Genomic DNA, 18,660 nt, shown 5'->3' on the forward strand with positions numbered 1-18,660 from the left:
GGGTAATGAAGACATAAAACTTCAGCACAAGGTGGATAACTTCTTGTTCGCATACAGGAATGCAACACATATGGTTACAAACCAAACTCCCGCCATGATGTTCTTCAATAGAAGCCTAAGATGCCGGCTGGATTTGATCAAGCCAAACATCAGAAGGGACGTGGAGAACCGGCAATTTCAAGGCATGAATGAAAGGCCAACTAGAACCTTCCAGATAGGTCAACAAGTTTTGGCCCGGGACTACCATACCGAGAAATGGCAGCCTGGAACTATCTGCACATGACTAGGACCGCTGATGTATACCGTGGACATCGGAGAAAGCATAATAAGGCGCCATGCTGACCAAATCATAGAGTCATCCGAAAAGGGACAACCTACACCACAACTCTATACGCCTAATGATGAAGTAGAGATACCCATATCTACCTCCGATCCGGTGATACTGGAACCCGACGAACCCGACACTGGCATTCAAGCCGAATCAGCCTTGCCAAAAGAACCTGCTACACCACCAGAAACTACTACACCACCGAGGCGTTATCCGGACCGAGTCAGGAAGCCTCCAGAGAGACTGACTTATAATTAATTAACTGCAGCAATGTGTAGATTATTTTTCTTGTAACATGTAATTAATAATTACTTAAAATATTATGTACTGGTTGGCTAAAAGGGGAGGAATTGTAGTGTATGTGCCTTTAATGTGTACTGTAATGCCGGTAATGGGCACTCGGGCTATATAAGCCTGTTGTATCAGTTAGTTCCCCTCCAGACTTTGTTTAGTAAACACCTATGAAACCAACTCCTGTCTTCAGTGTCTCTATCAACACACAGACACAACAGTTCCGAGCTCCTCGCCATTTAGAAAATACTCTGATCTGTCTTTCTTTGGTCCGAAATGGATGACCTCACACTTCCATCTGCCATAGTTTTGGCCTATCACTTAATCTATCAATGCCACTTTGCAACTTTTTGCTCCAACTACACTATTTACTGTGCCATCTAACTTGGATATATGGCTCTCTATTCCTTCATCTAAGTCAATGATAAATGTAGTGAAAAGCTGAGGCCCCAGTACAGATCCCTGGGGAAACCACTAGTCACATCCTGTCAATTTGAGTACGTACCCATTATCCCTACTCTGTTTCCTACATCCTCACCAATTCCCTACCCACGTCAATAGGTTGCCTCCAATTCCCCGCACTTCCATTTTTGGTAACAGTCTCCTGTGTGGAACCTTATCAAATGCCTTCTGTATGTCCATATAAATGACATCCATAGACCCTCCCTTCTCTACCACGTTAGTAACCTCAAAAAAAATTAACTAGGTAAGTTAGACGTGATTTAACCTTCATGCCGGCTCTCTCTAATCAGTTCATATTGGTTCAAGTGCTGCCAACTAAAGGTAAGTTTTAATTTACCTTTTACAAGTTTTAATTTAAATGTTTTAAAAAACGTTTCTGTGGGGCCTGGAGGAGCAAGAATGTCCCCCTTGCCTGCTTCAACCCTCACTCCAGGAACTTACCTGAGGGTTGTTGTTTGTCCCTGTCTGGCGAGGTGTCTGGGGGCGCTGCTGGCGCCGGCAGCTCGCCCCAATTATTATTCAGATATAAAGCCCTAGGACCAATTTTTATCGATCCTCCGGCCTCTTGGTTTGAACATCTGCTTGATTATTTTACAGCCTTCGCTGCTGCTAATTTTACACACCTTGACTTGACGTGCTTTGTTTAAACTCAGGCTCTCCCTGGCTCTGTTCCCACTCTCCCCGGCTCTGTTCCCACTCTCCCATCGGTCTTACTGCGTTGTATCTGGAGAAGGATCATTGACGTCTGCCTTTGAGCTGGACACTTCCTGGCTGGTTGCACCGGGTTCAGAATCAAAGTGAAAGCGATCAATGGGGGCGGCACTGCCGTGGTTTAAACACTGGGATGTCATGGCTCATGCAGGCGAGCAGCCGGTGGATGCCCTTAGGTCCCTGAATTCAGATGAAGCTACTTTCGTTACATTTGTTAATCAGACCCCGCGGACTGCAAGGCCTTGGTGGATCAATTTTAAGGCACTCCCTCAGAATTATGATGACATTCCGCCAGGAGGAACCCTGGAAATGCGCACCTATCGGAGTAAGTAGCTGAGCATGAACCGTGCAGGAATAGTCTGAAAATATCAGGGCAAGCATTTAACAGCTCCTTGGACGCTGGGCGCCGATTCTGTAGCTGCATACAGAGGAAATTAGATAAGCCCCGTGCAGTTTCCTGTCGACCTGAAACTGCTTCATTTATAGTGTTTATAATTTAAAGGGGTACTGCTGCCACGGTTTGATTTGCATTACTGTATATTTGTGCACAGATGAACATTAACTGCGGCTAAAAAATATTTATTTCAATACTTTGAATAATTGATTTGAAAAAGTTTGATTTTTCAAAGTGTGTTTTTGAAATAACCCAGCAATGGGTAATATGCTCATTTAATAGTTGGTCCAGTATTAACTGTGAAATACTTAAATCCTCACTTAACATGCCAACCCACCTACCCTCATTGGGTGAGATTTTCTTTCTTGAATGGATTGCTAGATTAAACACTGTACAGTAGATACTCCATTTTACAGGTTAAATGCAGAACCAGTTCCATTCTCAGAACTTCACCTTATGTTGAGTAACTGTGCAGCAGTTTTAATAACAGCAGTGGAGAAGATCGTGGCTTGACCCCTTTTGGCTGAATGTGAAAGTGTGCTGACTCTCACTGGGCTACAGATCCTGAAGGTGCTGACTCTCAGTGGAGTACAGATCCAGAAGGTGCTGACTCTCACTGGGGTACAGTTCCTGAAAGGTACTGACTCTCTCCGGGGTACAGATCCAGAAGGTGCTGACTCTCAGTGGAGTACAGTTCCTGAAAGTGCTGACACTCACAGGAGTACAGATCCAGAAGGTGCTGACTTTCACTGGGGTACAGATCCTGAAGGTGCTGACTCTCACTGGGGTACAGTTCCTGAAATGCTGATTCTCACTGGGGTACAGTTCCTGAAAAGCTGACTCTCACTGGGGTACAGTTCCTGAAGGTGCTGACTCTCAGTGGAGTACAGTTCCTTAAGGTGCTGACTCTCAGTGGGGTACAGTTCCTGAAGGTGTGACTCTCACTGGGGTACAGTTCCTGAAGGTGCTGACTCAGTGGAGTACAGTTCCTGAAGGTGCTGACTCTCAGTGAAGTACAGTTCCTTAAGGTGCTGACTCTCACTGGGGTACAGTTCCTGAAGGTGCTGACTCTCAGTGGAGTACAGTTCCTTAAGGTGCTGACTCTCAGTGGGGTACAGTTCCTGAAGGTGTGACTCTCACTGGGGTACAGTTCCTGAAGGTGCTGACTCTCAGTGGAGTACAGTTCCTGAAGGTGCTGACTCTCACTGGAGTACAGTTCCTGAAGGTGCTGACTCTCAGTGGGGTACAGTTCCTGAAGGTGCTGACTCTCACTGGGGTACAGTTCCTGAAGGTGCTGATTCTCAGTGGAGTACAGTTCCTTAAGGTGCGGACTCTCAGTGGGATACAGTTCCTGAAGGTGCTGACTCTCACTGGGGTACAGATCCTGAAGGTGCTGTCTCTCTGTCGGGTACAGTTCCTGAAAGTGCTGACTCTCACTGGGGTACAGATCCTGAAGGTGCTGACTCTCAGTGGGGTACAGATCCTGAAGGTGCTGACTCACAGTGGGGTACAGATCCTGAAGGTGCTGACTCTCAGTGGGGTATAGTTCCTGAAGGTGCTGACTCTCACTGGGTTACAGATCCTGAAGGTGCTGACTTTCAGTGGGGTACAGATCCTGAAGGCACTGACTCTCACTGGGGTACAGTTCCTGAAGGTGCTGGCTCTCAGTGGGGTATAGATCCTGAAGGTGCTGACTCTCAGTGGAGTACAGATCCTGAAGGTGCTAACTCTCACTGGGATATGTTGTGTCTGTGTGTTGATAGAGACACTGAAGACAGGAGTTGGTTTCATAGGTGTTTACTAAACAAAGTCTGGAGGGGAACTAACTGATACAACACAATATACAGGCTTATATAACCCGAGTGGCCATTACCGGCATTACAGTACACATGGGGCTCTTAAAGACACATGGGGCTCTTAAAGGCACATACACTACAATTCCTCCCCTTTTAGCCAACCAGTACATAATATTTTAAGTAATCATGTTACAAGAAAAATAATCTACACATTGCGGCAGTTAATTAATTATAAGTCAGTCTCTCTGGAGGCTTCCTGACTCGGTCCGGATAATGCCTCGGTGGTGTAGTATTTTCTGGTGGTGTAGTAGGTTCTTTTGGCAAGGCTGATTCGGCTTGAATGCCAGTGTCGGGTTCATCGGGTTCCAGTATCACCGGATCGGAGGTAGATATGGGTATCTCTACTTCATCATTAGGCGTATAGAGTTGTGGTGTAGGTTGTCCCTTTTCGGATGACTCTATGATTTGGTCAGCATGGCGCCTTATTATGCTTTCTCCGATGTCTACGGTATACATCAGCGGTCCTAGTCGTGTGCAGATAGTTCCAGGCTGCCATTTCTCGGTACGGTAGTCCTGGGCCAAAACTTGTTGACCTATCTGGAAGGTTCTAGTTGGCCTTTCATTCATGCCTTGAAATTGCCGGTTCTCCACGTCCCTTCTGATGTTTGGCTTGATCAAATCCAGCCGGCATCTTAGGTTTCTATTGAAGAACATCATGGCGGGAGTTTGGTTTGTAACCATATGTGTTGCATTCCTGTATGCGAACAAGAAGTTATCCACCTTGTGCTGAAGTTTTATGTCTTCATTACCCATGGCCTTTATGGCCTTCTTGAAGGTCTGGACAAACCTTTCAGCCAATCCATTGGTGGCGGGATGATATGGGGCGGACGTGTAGTGCTTAACCCCATTGTTTTTTAAGAACTTCCTGAATTCTTCGGACACAAATTGCGGTCCATTATCAGAACAGATCTGTTCCGGCAGCCCATTCCTGGCAAATATGGTCCTTAATACTGTGATGGTTTTTGCCGTGGTGGTGGAGGACATCTTTATTACCTCCGGCCACTTGGAGTGTGCATCAACCGCGATTAAGAACGTTGAGTCCATAAATGGACCAGCAAAGTTGATGTGTACCCTTTGCCAGGGGGATGAGGGCCACTCCCATGGATGTAGAGGGGCTTGTGGTGGAGCGTTTTGGACCTTCTGGCATCCTAGGCAGCTCTTGGTCATTTCTTCAATGTCTCCATCGATACCTGGCCACCATACAAACGCCCTGGCTAGGTTCTTAATTTTCACTCCACCCAGATGCCCCTCGTGAAGCTCCTTTAGAACTTTATCCTGAAGTTTGGGTGAAATCGCCACTCTGGATCCGCACATCAAGGTTCCTCGGCACACTGACAGCTGTTCTCTTCTTTGCGAGAATGCTGGCAACAGTGGTTCGCCATGTGCTGGCCATCCCTTCACTGTTAAATCGTAGACTTGTGACAGAGTCGGGTCATTTCTAGTTTCCCTTTCAATGGCAGAATTTGTTACTGGTAGACATTCGACTATGGTAGAGTGGAAAATCTCCACTGGGTCTATGGTAGGTGCCTCTTCTACCGTTGGCAACGGTAGGCACGATAACCCGTCAGCATTCCCATGCTGTTTTGATCCTTTGTATTCTATGTTGTATTGGTGTGCCCCTAGAAAAAGGGACCACCTCTGTAGCCTTTGCGCTGTCATAATGGGAACACCCTTTTTAGGGTTGAATATGGAGATGAGGGGTAGATGGTCAATCAACAAGGTAAATTTTTGTCCGTGTAGGTAATGGTTGAATTTCTTCACTCCCCATACCAGGCTGAGTGCTTCCCTGTCGATTTGGGCATAGTTACGCTCAGCTGAGTTCAATGAGCGTGACGCAAAAGCTATCGGCCGTTCCGAGCCATCAGGGAATTTATGCGATAATACTGCTCCTTCGCCGTAAGGGGATGCATCGCACGCCAGTCTGATTGACAGTGATGGGTTGTAATCAGCCATAACTTCTTTGGACGTGATTAAGTCTTTGCATTTATGGAAGGCACATTTACAGTCTTCGCTCCATTTCCAAATTACTCCTGTTTGTAGCAGTTCATTAAGAGGGTGTAGAAGAGTTGATAAGTTCGGTAAAAATTTATGATAGTAATTTATTAATCCCAGGAACGACCTTAATTGTGAAACATTATCAGGTGCTGGGGCTTTTATGACCGCTTCAATTTTTTCAAGTGACTTATGCAACCCTTCCTTATTAATTATGTGGCTACAATATGATACTTGATTCTGGAAAAATTCGCACTTGGGGTGATTTGCTCGTAGGCCCCGTTCTCTCTGCCTAGTGAGCACCTGCTCCAAATTGGCAAGGTGCTCGTTGTCGTTTTCTCCTGTTACAAGGATGTCGTCTAGGTAGCATTGAGTCCCCGGAATCCCTTGGAGGACTTGCTCCATAGCTCTTTGCCAGATAGCTGGAGCGGATGCTACTCCGAAAACCAGTCGATTGTACTGGTACAGGCATTTGTGTGTATTTATCGTGAGATACTTTTGAGAGGCCTCTTCAACCTCCATCTGTAGATATGCCTGTGCCAAGTCAATTTTGGTGAAACGTTTCCCTCCGGATAGTGAGGCGAAAATATCTTCTATCCTCGGAAGAGGATACTGTACCGTGTGAAGGACCGGGTTTACAGTCACCTTGAAGTCTCCACAGATGCGAATTTTTCTCTGTTCTTCAGATTTATCATTATTCAAAGTTTTCTTCATGACCGGGACGATGGGTGTTGCCCACTCACTCCAATCTATTTTGGATAATACGTCTGCCTTTTCCAAATTCTCCAGCTCTGCCTCGACTGCTGGACGAATTGCGTATGGCACCGGTCTTGCCTTAAAAAACTTGGGAATTGCTGCATCTTCCACTTTTATTGAGGCGGTGATGCCTTTCAAGGTTCCTAGTTTCTCTTGAAACACTTCCTTGGCGTTGGCCAAGATGTCTTTTAATCGTTCAGGTATGATGTCATCATCATTTTTTTCCTTACTGGTCACCGTCAGTGCCTGAATGGAGTGCCAGTCTAAACGTATTTTCCTGATCCATTCATGTCCCAACAGCGGTGGACCACCATCTTGTAGAACGTATAAATACAACTTCTGTATTTCTTTGCCGTTGTATACAACAGGCACCCTTATTTTTCCTTTGGGGTATACTTTCTGCCCCGTATATGTTTTCAAGATAATGGATGTGTCTTTTAAAGGTATATGCGGAAATAGCCGCTCGTAATCCCGTCGATTTATGACGGTCAGAGCTGATCCTGTATCTAGCTCCATTTTAACTGGGGACCCTGCTATTGTGAGGGTAACCCAAATGGTCTGGTAATCTTCTTTGGCAATTACATTATGTAATTTGAGAGAGCTTAGTCTCTTGTTTCCGGAGTCGCTATTGCTCTTTTGGTCTTCGGAGCTAATGTCCGTCATCATTTGTACCTTTCTGTTAGTGGATTTTTTGTTTCCAGATCGGCATACACGTGTAATGTGTCCCATCTTTCCGCATTGCCTGCATGCTTTGTCCTTGAACCAGCAGTCCCTCTGGTCATGGGTGGATCTGCCGCAGCGATAACATCTCTCGAAACCCCGTGTCATTTCATGGGTGCCGAAGTCCTGTGGCTTTTGCTGTATCTCTGCAGCTCCTCTTGCTGCTGCTTCGTATGATACAGCCACACTGAAAGCCTTGTCCAGTGTCAAATCTTTATCAGAAAGTAGCCTTTTCTGTGTTCCTTCACTTAGGAGACCGCCGACGAATTTGTCTCGTAGAGAATCTGCCAGTCCTGCCCCGAATTGGCAGTGCTTTGACAGCTTTCTTAATTCGGTAAGGTAATCAGCGTTACTTTCATTCTTGTGCTGATTCCTCCTGAAGAATTTGAATCGTTCCGCTATCAGCAGCGGTGTTGGGTTTAAGTGCTCCTGTAGGGTATCAACAATCTCCTTAAAATTCTTGTCCATCGGTTTGGCTGGAGTGATTACGTTTCGTAACAGCCCGTATGTCCTTGCGCCCATCAGATTTAGAAGTACCGATGCCTTTTTATCATCCTCTACTTCATTCGCTGTGCAATATACCTCCACTCTTTCCACATATGTGGTCCAATCCTCTATATCACTATCGAAAGCAGTAATATTGCCAGTCTTAGGCATCCTGAAAATCAAAAATGGCGCCTCCCGCGCTTTCCTTTCTTCCCTGCCGAGAAAAAATGGCGCTTCCCGCGCTTTCCCGCCGCTGCTGACAACGCTGTTCTCCACGGTTTTTATTTACACAGATATTTTTAATAGTTGGAGACTCGTTCCCGCCGGACTCTCTGGGACTTTTCCCTCCCTCTGCTTGGTCCGAATGCCGACCTGCTTTGCAGCGCCGGCCGTCTCCCATTAGATTTAGAAGTACTGAAGCTTTTTTTTCATCTTCTATTCCATTTGCAGTGCAATATATCTCCACTCTTTCCACATATGTGGTCCAATCCTCTATCTTGTTATCAAAAGCATCAATATTGCCAGACTTAGGCATCCTAGAAAAAAAATGGCGCTTCCCGCGCTTTTCTTTCTTTTCTGCAGAAAAGATATGGCGCTTCCCGCGCTTCCCCGCCGCTGCTGCCGATGACAACGCTGTTTCCCGCGGTTTCAGTTCTTTTTATTTATTTATTTACAGTTGGAGACTCGTTCCCGCCGGACTCTCTCTCTAGGTTTGAACGCCGACCTGCTTGCAGCGCCGGCCGTCTCCCGAGTGCTCCCTCCCCGTCTGTTACTACTTGCCTCCGCTTTCGCTGCTTGGCCTAGCTGTAGAGCCAGCCGCTGGAGCCCCAGCCTGACGCCCAGGAAGGATTAGCGCAGTACCTGCCACCAGCTTGGCCAGCTGGTGAAACCACAGCTTCTTTCACTTTCTTGATTCTTCTGGACGCTAGAGGAATCGATGTCCTTGAGGTGCTGCCGAATTGCAGGTAAGTCCGTTTCCACTTCGTCGCCACTGTTGTGTCTGTGTGTTGATAGAGACACTGAAGACAGGAGTTGGTTTCATAGGTGTTTACTAAACAAAGTCTGGAGGGGAACTAACTGATACAACACAATATACAGGCTTATATAGCCCGAGTGGCCATTACCGGCATTACAGTACACACGGGGCTCTTAAAGGCACATACACTACAGGATACAGTTCCTGAAGGTGCTGACTCTCAGTGGAGTACAGATCCTGAAGGTGCTGACTCTCACTAGGGTACAGTTCCTGAAGGTGCTGACTCTCATTGGGGTACAGATCCTGAAGGTGCTGACTCTCACTGGGGTACAGATCCTGAAGGTGCTGACTCTCACTGGGGTACAGATCCTGAAGGTGCTGACTCTCACTGGGGTACAGTTCCTGAAATGCTGATTCTCACTGGGGTACAGTTCCTGAAATGCTGATTCTCACTGGGGTACAGTTCCTGAAGGTGCTGACTCTCAGTGGAGTACAGTTCCTTAAGGTGCTGACTCTCACTGGGGTACAGTTCCTGAAGGTGCTGATTCTCAGTGGAGTACAGTTCCTTAAGGTGCTGACTCTCAGTGGGATACAGTTCCTGAAGGTGCTGACTCTCACTGGGGTACAGATCCTGAAGGTGCTGACTCTCAGTGGGGTACAGATCCTGAAGGTGCTGACTCTCACTGGGGTACAGTTCCTGAAGGTGCTGACTCTCAGTGGAGTACAGTTCCTTAAGGTGCTGTCTCTCTGTCGGGTACAGTTCCTGAAGGTGCTTACTCACAGTGGGGTACAGATCCTGAAGGTGCTGACTCTCAGTGGGGTACAGATCCTGAAGGTGCTTACTCACAGTGGGGTACAGATCCTGAAGGTGCTGACTCTCAGTAGGGTACAGATCCTGAAGGTGCTTACTCACAGTGGGGTACAGATCCTGAAGGTGCTGACTCTCAGTGGGGTATAGTTCCTGAAGGTGCTGACTCTCACTGGGTTACAGATCCTGAAGGTGCTGACTTTCAGTGGGGTACAGATCCTGAAGGTGCTGACTCTCACTGGGATACAGTTCCTGAAGGTGCTGACTCTCTCCGGGCTACAGATCCTGAAGGTGCTGACTCTCCGCGGAGTACAGATCCTGAAGGTGCTGACTCTCAGTGGAGTACAGATCCTGAAGGTGCTGAGTCTCATTGGGATGCAGTTCCTGCAGATGCTGACTCTCAATTGAGTACAGATCCTGAAGGTGCTGACTCACAGTGAGGTACAGATCCTGAAGGCACTGACTCTCACTGGGGTACAGTTCCTGAAGGTGCTGGCTCTCAGTGGGGTATAGATCCTGAAGGTGCTGACTCTCAGTGGGGTATAGATCCTGAAGGCACTGACTCTCACTGGGGTACAGTTCCTGAAGGTGCTGACTCTCACTGGGATACTGTTCCTGAAGGTGCTGACTCTCAGTGGAGTACAGATCCTGAAGGTGGTGACTCTCATTGGGATGCAGTTCCTGACTCTCAATGGAGTACAGATCCTGAAGGTGCTGACTCTCACTGGGGTACAGTTCCTGAAGGTGCTGACTCTCATTGGGGTACAGATCCTGAAGGTGCTGACTCTCACTGGGGTACAGTTCCTGAAGGTGCTGAATGTCAGTGGAGTACAGATCCTGAAGGTGCTGACTCTCACTGGGATACAATTCCTGAAGGTGCTGACTCTCTCCGGGGTACAGATCCTGAAGGTGCTGACTTTCACTGGGGTACAGATCCTGAAGGTGCTGACTCTCTTGTAGGGGGTTTTGGTTTGCGGTTTGTGTCTGGTCAGTCAGTCATGTGTCTGAGCTGCTCCAGCCCCGTGCGGTTCGAATCGCTTCCCCTTTGGTTCTGACCACCGGACTTATTTACAAGTAGCGATATAGACAAACGAGACCAGTGGTTCAGTGCAAAGAAAACCAATGCTTATTAAAATAGAGAATAATTACTATACAGAGAAAATCACTATGGATGCAGCACAGTTACACTTAACGGGGGAGGAGAAACGGACACATCGAGGGAAAATGACTAAAATGACACTTTAGCAATTCCCCTTAACTCCCACCCTCTACTCCTATCTAGGTTATCTTGTGATGGGCCAGAAAATTGATGCTCACCAGTCTAGGATGTTGAAACGCCTGCTCCGTGCCCTGTTGCCTGCCGATGTCTTAGGTTTTCACCGCCCCAAAGCAGAGATACCCCAGTAATTTAAACGTAACTGCGGGTATTCTACTTCCCTGGACGGGCTCTTCGTCGACGATCCTCTTGCTGGGTTGCTGGTAAGGCAGGGCACCGGAGGCGAGGCAGGAGAGAGAGAGAGAAATGGCCTCCCGAGGGACTAGTTATACCCTTCCCGGTAGCCCTTATCTCCTGCCAGATCAGCTCGTTTCTTTGTCTAATCTGGACGTATTGAAAATCATACAAAAGGTACCGATCTGGGCCCATCAACCTGGATGGCCGGTAATCGGTTTTAAACGCCTCATCAGTGTTCCCCTTTGTCCAACTGGTTTCATGATGGGGCCATTCCAGTCTGGATGCCCCGTTGATTGTTTTGAAGCACTTGGGTAAACAATGTTGACGTCCTCTAAACGAAGGCCTGAATGCAGCTGAGCTTGTCCCACTACATATTGAATAGGCCTTGTCTGCTCTTGATTGTTTGTGCAAACAACCTTGATAGCTTTTAATCAGAGGCCCGAATGCCACTGGGTTTGTTTCTCATGCATAAATGCAGAAGGTCTGTCTGCATTCAAGTTCTGGAAAGTTCCTTCTCACAGTCATCAGAATACAAGCTTGTCAGTCCAAACTGAAACTTACAGGCTTTGGCCATGAGGCTGACCGCAGCCATCTTGTTGAGTCCTGGATTCCAAACTCAGTCCAACCAGGGCTTCTTTAATAAACCAAAAGTAAATCCTCGGGGGAGACATGAAATTTGCGAATCCTTTCAGTCCTCCCTAGGATACTGAAACTTGCTTGAAGTGTCCAATCAAGGTGAGCAAAATTTCTGACCCCCCACAAGCAACCTTCCCCTATATTTATCTATTCACGATCCCCTGACACATAAATTCCCCTTACTTAGAGAAAACCGCAGTGCACGGCAGGCGGCTATCGATAGCAAATATGATCTGTTACAATAATCCAAGCACGGAGGGGGTCCAACACCCCTGCACTACTTGGGACATCATAAAACTTTATTACAACACATAATCTTTAATAAAATCAACATCCGGCCAAAACCATATTTATTAAAATTAACGAACGGAAGGAACGAGCTTTATTAAAAAAATAACAAACGAGTCTGCCATCATTCGGTAGTGATACGACACAAAGCTCACACGGGTGTTTCTTCTTCCACCCGGGCATACTGGTCCTTCCACAACCTTGTCGCTTTAAATTCTACCCCGGGACCCTTTCTCCTACACTGGACACAAACCAGGTAGAGGACAATCCCTAGCTGACAGACTACTAAGATGTGGGACGCCATTCGAATCCAGGAGGGGACCTTTATACTTTCAAAAATGTCCCACCAGGGCGGGTTCGTAATATCTAAAATGTTGGCCCCTATCTGTACAGTCTTCTGTTCCAAAGTGTAGAAGTGCTTTTGTGATACTAGAATGGCTTTTAATAATTTGGTAAGGTGCTCTGGGAGAGGGGGAATCAGGTACCCGAAGTGGGCAACGTATTTCTGGAGGTGGGTAAAACTCTCCTCCACAGTGAGGTGAACAGTGGATGGTTCAGGAATGGGGACAATTCGTATCTGTGCCACTTGAACTTCTGCCTCGGGTTTGAAGCAGAAGCTGCCGTCACTCACCGCGCACCAGCTGTGCTGTCCGTGCTGGTAGTGAGACGCTCCTGTGGTGACGCAATATGTCCCACCTCGTATATATGCTACCTGTGGGGGAACATGGCCTTGTGCCATGGCTTCCATGGTACATTTTATAGGTTTCGCGTCAGCAGCTCTGAACCCGCATTGTGGTTTCGAATAGGCATTCAAGTGCTGGGGACACAGGATGATGTGTGCGCCCCGGCTACAGCACCCCGAGAGGTCAGTACCCGTCATAGCGTGCTCCCACTTTATGACATAGGACGGGATCGCTGCAAAACGAATGTGTGCACCCCATTGAATGATTCCAATGTTCTCCACTCTGTATACCGGTGTGGGTCGGGCCGTCCCGCCCCTGACCGGCATTCTTACAACTATCCCCATGACGGTGTGGTTGGACCGCCCAAAGTCCACTGGGACTGGGTAGGCCTCCGAAGCTAGCCGGAGCTGGCACGGGCTTAATGCATTCTCAAAAGGGTGGAGGGCTGCGAGGTGTTTGTTGCTGATCCAGCAGGGGACTAAACCTTGTTTTAAATCCTCCAGATTACTGCGGCCCTCGCCCAGCAACCATGCCCTGTACAGCACGTACACTTCATTCTGCGCAGCCTGGTCAGAAGCGTTTCTGTCCTCCCTGATGAGAGCATTTACCGTCTTTGCATGTTTTTCCAGCTCCGCTATGATCTCCTTTAAGTGGAGTGTCATGGCCTGGTCTTCATGCAACTCAGAACTTACCACCTTATTCTCATCAGTTAAAATACCCTTTAATTGTGTTTTTAGACCATTAATCTGGGTCTGCAGCTCGATGTCATCCAAATTGTTGATGACCGAGGACCCCATGTTAAAACCAGTTAAAACATCATTAAGAACACCCCTTCTTTGCCTCCCAATCCCGTCCCAAATCTCGTGGTGAGTATACAATTCGGTCTTATTGACCTCCGAAAAGTCAAATTTGCGGAATTTTTGAAACATCTCTGTTAATAGGGCTTGATACAATTTGGCAGTCTCTGCGGGGCACCACGCGGGTAGGTGTACCTCAGTGAGGTTTAAAATCACCGAGGCCACTGTGTAATGCACCCCTTGATACAGCACCTGGTCTGTGGGTACTAGCACCAGGCCGTTCCCTGGTCCCTTGGTGGTGGCGGGGCATCCCTCTGCTACTGTCCGTGACGTCGGGGTCGTGGGCAGGGGCCGTCGGGGGCGGGTCACTAGTTCAGTGGCATTAACCGAGATTGGGGAGTATGGGATCGCGCATGCATCCAGGCGAGACTTCCAGTCCATCCCCCTCCCGTTATCTTGCCACTGGCTGTGGAAAATGATGGAAATGCCTGTGGGGCAGGCCTTCTCTGATCCCCACATACAGACGTAGATCCCCTGATCCGGTTCCCACCATTTATCCCAGCACACACTTAACCCTCCCTGGGTCCCTGTAATGGTCCTGTGAGTGTTATTCCCTAACCTTTCCCACTCTACCCTGGGGTTCCCCATGTCTTTACTTAACTTTCTGAGCCACCACCACCTATCCAGGGGAACGTTCCCTTTACACGTCAAACATATTCTTTTGCCCACGGCGACGCTAATCCTTCGGGTGACGATTCGTATCCTCGGGCACTGGTGGGAGGCCTCCCCATACGTGAAGCCGGTCTCACTAGAATACTGGGTCGAATTGGATCCCAGCCATCCTGGCCAGCTCCCCTCGTGGACGTACGAGGTGATTTCATCCGCCTCCCGTAGACCACTTCCGTCGTGTGCTAGGGGCGCCCTCTTCCCCGAGCATCCGAAGATATGATGGTCCTCGACATTGCCCCTTCTCGCGAGGCTCAGCCCGAACAGGGCGAGCAGGATTATGCCTCCGCACATTTCGAAATTCTGAAAAAGACATAAAAGCATCTAGCCAGGTTCCCTGGAGGCTCCCTGACTCGGGGAAGTGTGATCGGGTCCCGCGACCTCAGCTCACGTAGACAGCACTCTGGAACGGTTCCATACTTAAAACTTATAGACTACTGGTTCCTTACATAGAATTAAATTAAAACACTCTAACTTAACCTTATACACATTACTAAACTTAAACAAAGCTATGTACACCTGCCGCCCGTCTCCGAGCGGCCAGCCTAATCTCTGTTAGGACTGTTGCAGGCTACTACCTGCGGCGAAGCTGGACTGATCTCCACTTCTGGTCCCTCGCAGCTTATGTCTGCTGGCTGGGGACCTCTGTCTTTCGGCTTCTCCCTGACACGGGAGGCCGCCCTTTTTAACTGAAGAGCCGGTGACCATACTTTTCTGGGCTGGTGTGGCCGAGGAGACCTCCTAGGGAGTGCTACCGGTGGGGCTACACTGGCGAGCGGACCCTTGGTTTGGGTCACAGTCCTCGCTGGATGGGGGCCTTCTCCCTCGGGTCCCTCCCCTCCCAAACCTGAACTGGGGACGGGCAATCCCTTGCCACCGGCTGCCGGTGGCTGAGGGTCTTCCCCTCCAGGTTCAAAACCCGGTTTGGGGGCGGGGCCATCTGATTCGGGCTCCTCCTCCTCAGAATCCCATAGGAGAGGGGGAGTGGTCTGGACAAAGTGCTGGGGAACTTCTCCCTTGACGCACGCGACTGCGCCTGCGTGTGCAGCCTGCGTGCGCGTACCCGCTGCGGGCTGAGGATTTCTAACCTCTGTAGTGTATGTACCTTTAAGAGCCCCTGTGTACTGTAATACCGGTAATGACCACTCGGGTATATAAGCCTGTATAGCGTCTTGTATCTTTTAGTTCACCTCCAGACTTTGTTCAGTAAACACCTGTTAAACCAACTCCTGCATTCCGTGTCTCCATTAACACACGGATACAACAGTGGCGACGAATTGGAAACGGACTTACCTGCAATTCGGCAGCACCTCAAGGAGATCGATTCCTCAGACGAAGGTCGAAGAAAAAAAAACAACAACAAAAAACTGTGGTTTCACCAGCTAGCCGGGCTGGTGGCAGGTACTGCACTAATCCTTCCTGGGCGGCGGGCTGGGGCTCGATCAGGTGGCTCTGCAACGGGGCTGAGCAGCGAGTCGGAAGGCGGATGCAAACAGAGACGGAGGGTGGAGCACTCGGGAGACGGCCGGCGCTGCAAAGCAGGTCGGCATTCGGACCAAGCAGAGGGAGGGAAAAGTCCCAGAGAGTCCGGCGGGAACGAGTCTCCAACTATTAAAAATATCTGTGTAAATAAAAACCGTGGAGAACAGCGTTGTCAGCAGCGGCAGCGGCGGGAAAGCGCGGGAAGCGCCATTTTTTCTCGGCAGGGAAGAAAGGAAAGCGCGGGAGGTGCCATTTTTGATTTTCAGGATGCCTAAGACTGGCAATATTACTGCTTTCGATAGTGATATAGAGGATTGGACCACATATGTGGAAAGAGTGGAGGTATATTGCACAGCGAATGAAGTAGAGGATGATAAAAAGGCATCGGTACTTCTAAATCTGATGGGCGCAAGGACATACGGGCTGTTACGAAACGTAATCACTCCAGCCAAACCGATGGACAAGAATTTTAAGGAGATTGTTGATACCCTACAGGAGCACTTAAACCCAACACCGCTGCTGATAGCGGAACGATTCAAATTCTTCAGGAGGAATCAGCACAAGAATGAAAGTAACGTTGATTACCTTACCGAATTAAGAAAGCTGTCAAAGCACTGCCAATTCGGGGCAGGACTGGCAGATTCTCTACGAGACAAATTCGTCGGCGGTCTCCTAAGTGAAGGAACACAGAAAAGGCTACTTTCTGATAAAGATTTGACACTGGACAAGGCTTTCAGTGTGGCTGTATCATACGAAGCAGCAGCAAGAGGAGCTGCAGAGATACAGCAAAAGCCACAGGACTTCGGCACCCATGAAATGACACGGGGTTTCGAGAGATGTTATCGCTGCGGCAGATCCACCCATGACCAGAGGGACTGCTGGTTCAAGGACAAAGCATGCAGGCAATGCGGAAAGATGGGACACATTGCACGTGTATGCCGATCTGGAAACAAAAAATCCACTGACAGAAAAAAAATCAATAAGGAAAAGTACATAAAGGTACAAATGATGACGGACAGTAGCTCCGAAGACCAGAAGAGCGATACCGACTCCGGAAACAGGAGACTAAGCTGTCTCAAATTACATAATGTAATTGTCAAAGAAGATTACCAGACCATTTGGGTTACCCTCACGATAGCGGGGTCCCCAGTTAAAATGGAGCTAGATACAGGATCAGCTCTGACCGTCATAAGTCGACGGGATTACGAGCGGCTATTTCCGCATATACCTTTGAAAGACACATCCATTATCTTGAAGACAAATACGGGGCAGAAAATATACCCCAGAGGGAAAATAAAGGTGCCTGTTGTATACAACGGCAAGGAAATACAGAAGTTGTATTTATACGTTCTGCAAGATGGTGGTCCACCGTTGTTGGGACGTGAATGGATCAGGAAGATACGTTTAGACTGGCACTCCATTCAGGCACTGACGGTGACCAGGAAGAAAAAAAATGATGATGACGTCATACCTGAACGATTAAAAGACATCTTGGCTAACGCCAAAGAAGTGTTTCAACAGGAACTAGGAACCTTGAAAGGCGTCACCGCCTCAATAAAAGTGGAAGATGCGGCAATTCCCAAGTTTTTTAAGGCAAGGCCGGTGCCATACGCAATTCGTCCAGCAGTCGAGGCAGAGCTGGAGAATTTGGAAAAAGCAGGCGTGTTATCCAAGGTAGATTGGAGCGAGTGGGCAACACCCATCGTCCCGGTCATGAAGAAAACGTTGAATAATGATAAATCTGAAGAACAGAGAAAAATTCGCATCTGTGGGGACTTCAAGGTGACTGTAAACACGGTCCTTCACATGATACAGTATCCTCTTCCGAGGATAGAAGATATTTTCGCCTCACTATCCGGAGGGAAACGTTTCACCAAAATTGACTTGGCACAGGCATATCTACAGATGGAGGTTGAGGAGGCCTCTAAAAAGTATCTCACGATAAACACACACAAAGGCCTGTACCAGTACAATCGACTGGTTTTCGGAGTAGCATCACCTCCAGCTATCTGGCAAAGAGCTATGGAGCAAGTCCTGCAAGGGATTCCGGGGACTCAATGCTACCTAGACGACATCCGTATAACAGGAGAAAACGACAACGAGCACCTTGCCAATTTGGAGCAGGTGCTCACTAGGCTGAAAGAACGGGGCCTACGAGCAAATCGCCCCAAGTGTGAATTTTTTCAGAAACAAATATCATATTGTGGCCATATAATTAACGAAGAAGGGTTGCATAAGTCACCTGAAAAAATTGAAGCGGTCATAAAAGCCCCAGCACCTGAAAATGTCTCACAATTAAGGTCGTTCCTGGGATTGATAAATTACTATCATAAATTTTTACCGAACTTGTCAACTGTTCTGCACCCTCTTAACGCACTGCTACAAACGGGAGTAATTTGGAAATGGAGCGAAGACTGTAAACGTGCCTTCCATAAATGCAAAGGCTTGATCACGTCCAAGGAAGTGTTGGCTCATTACAACCCATCACTGCCAATCAGACTGGCGTGCGATGCATCCCCTTACGGCGTAGGAGCGGTATTATCGCATAGATTCCCTGATGGCTCGGAGCGGCTGATAGCTTTTGCGTCATGCTCATTGAACTCAGCTGAGCGTAACTATGCCCAGATCGACAGGGAAGCACTCAGCCTGGTGTGGGGAGTGAAGAAATTCAACCATTACCTACACGGACAAAAATTTACCTTGTTGACTGACCATCAACCCCTCATCTCCATATTCAACCCTAAAAAGGGCGTTCCCATTATGACAGCGCAAAGGCTACAGAGGTGGTCCCTTTTCCTAGGGGCACACCAATATG

At 48.2% G+C, this 18,660-nt stretch overlaps 1 protein-coding gene across 1 annotated transcript in view; it reads left to right on the top strand.

Moving 5' to 3' along the window:
- The first annotated feature begins 1,730 nt into the window (after nt 1-1,730).
- Nucleotides 1,731-18,660, top strand: part of vhll (von Hippel-Lindau tumor suppressor like) — a 48,217-nt gene continuing 31,287 nt past the window's right edge. The window contains exon 1 of the mRNA XM_086009272.1: nt 1,731-2,117. Coding sequence (XP_085865398.1) covers nt 1,892-2,117 — 226 coding nt within the window. The 5' untranslated portion in view covers nt 1,731-1,891. The remainder of the gene's footprint in view (nt 2,118-18,660) is intronic.

The sequence above is a fragment of the Somniosus microcephalus genome, chromosome 16 (assembly GCF_052327205.1).
Source record: "Somniosus microcephalus isolate GS21.2 chromosome 16, FLI_Smic_1.0, whole genome shotgun sequence".
NCBI lineage: Eukaryota > Metazoa > Chordata > Chondrichthyes > Squaliformes > Somniosidae > Somniosus > Somniosus microcephalus.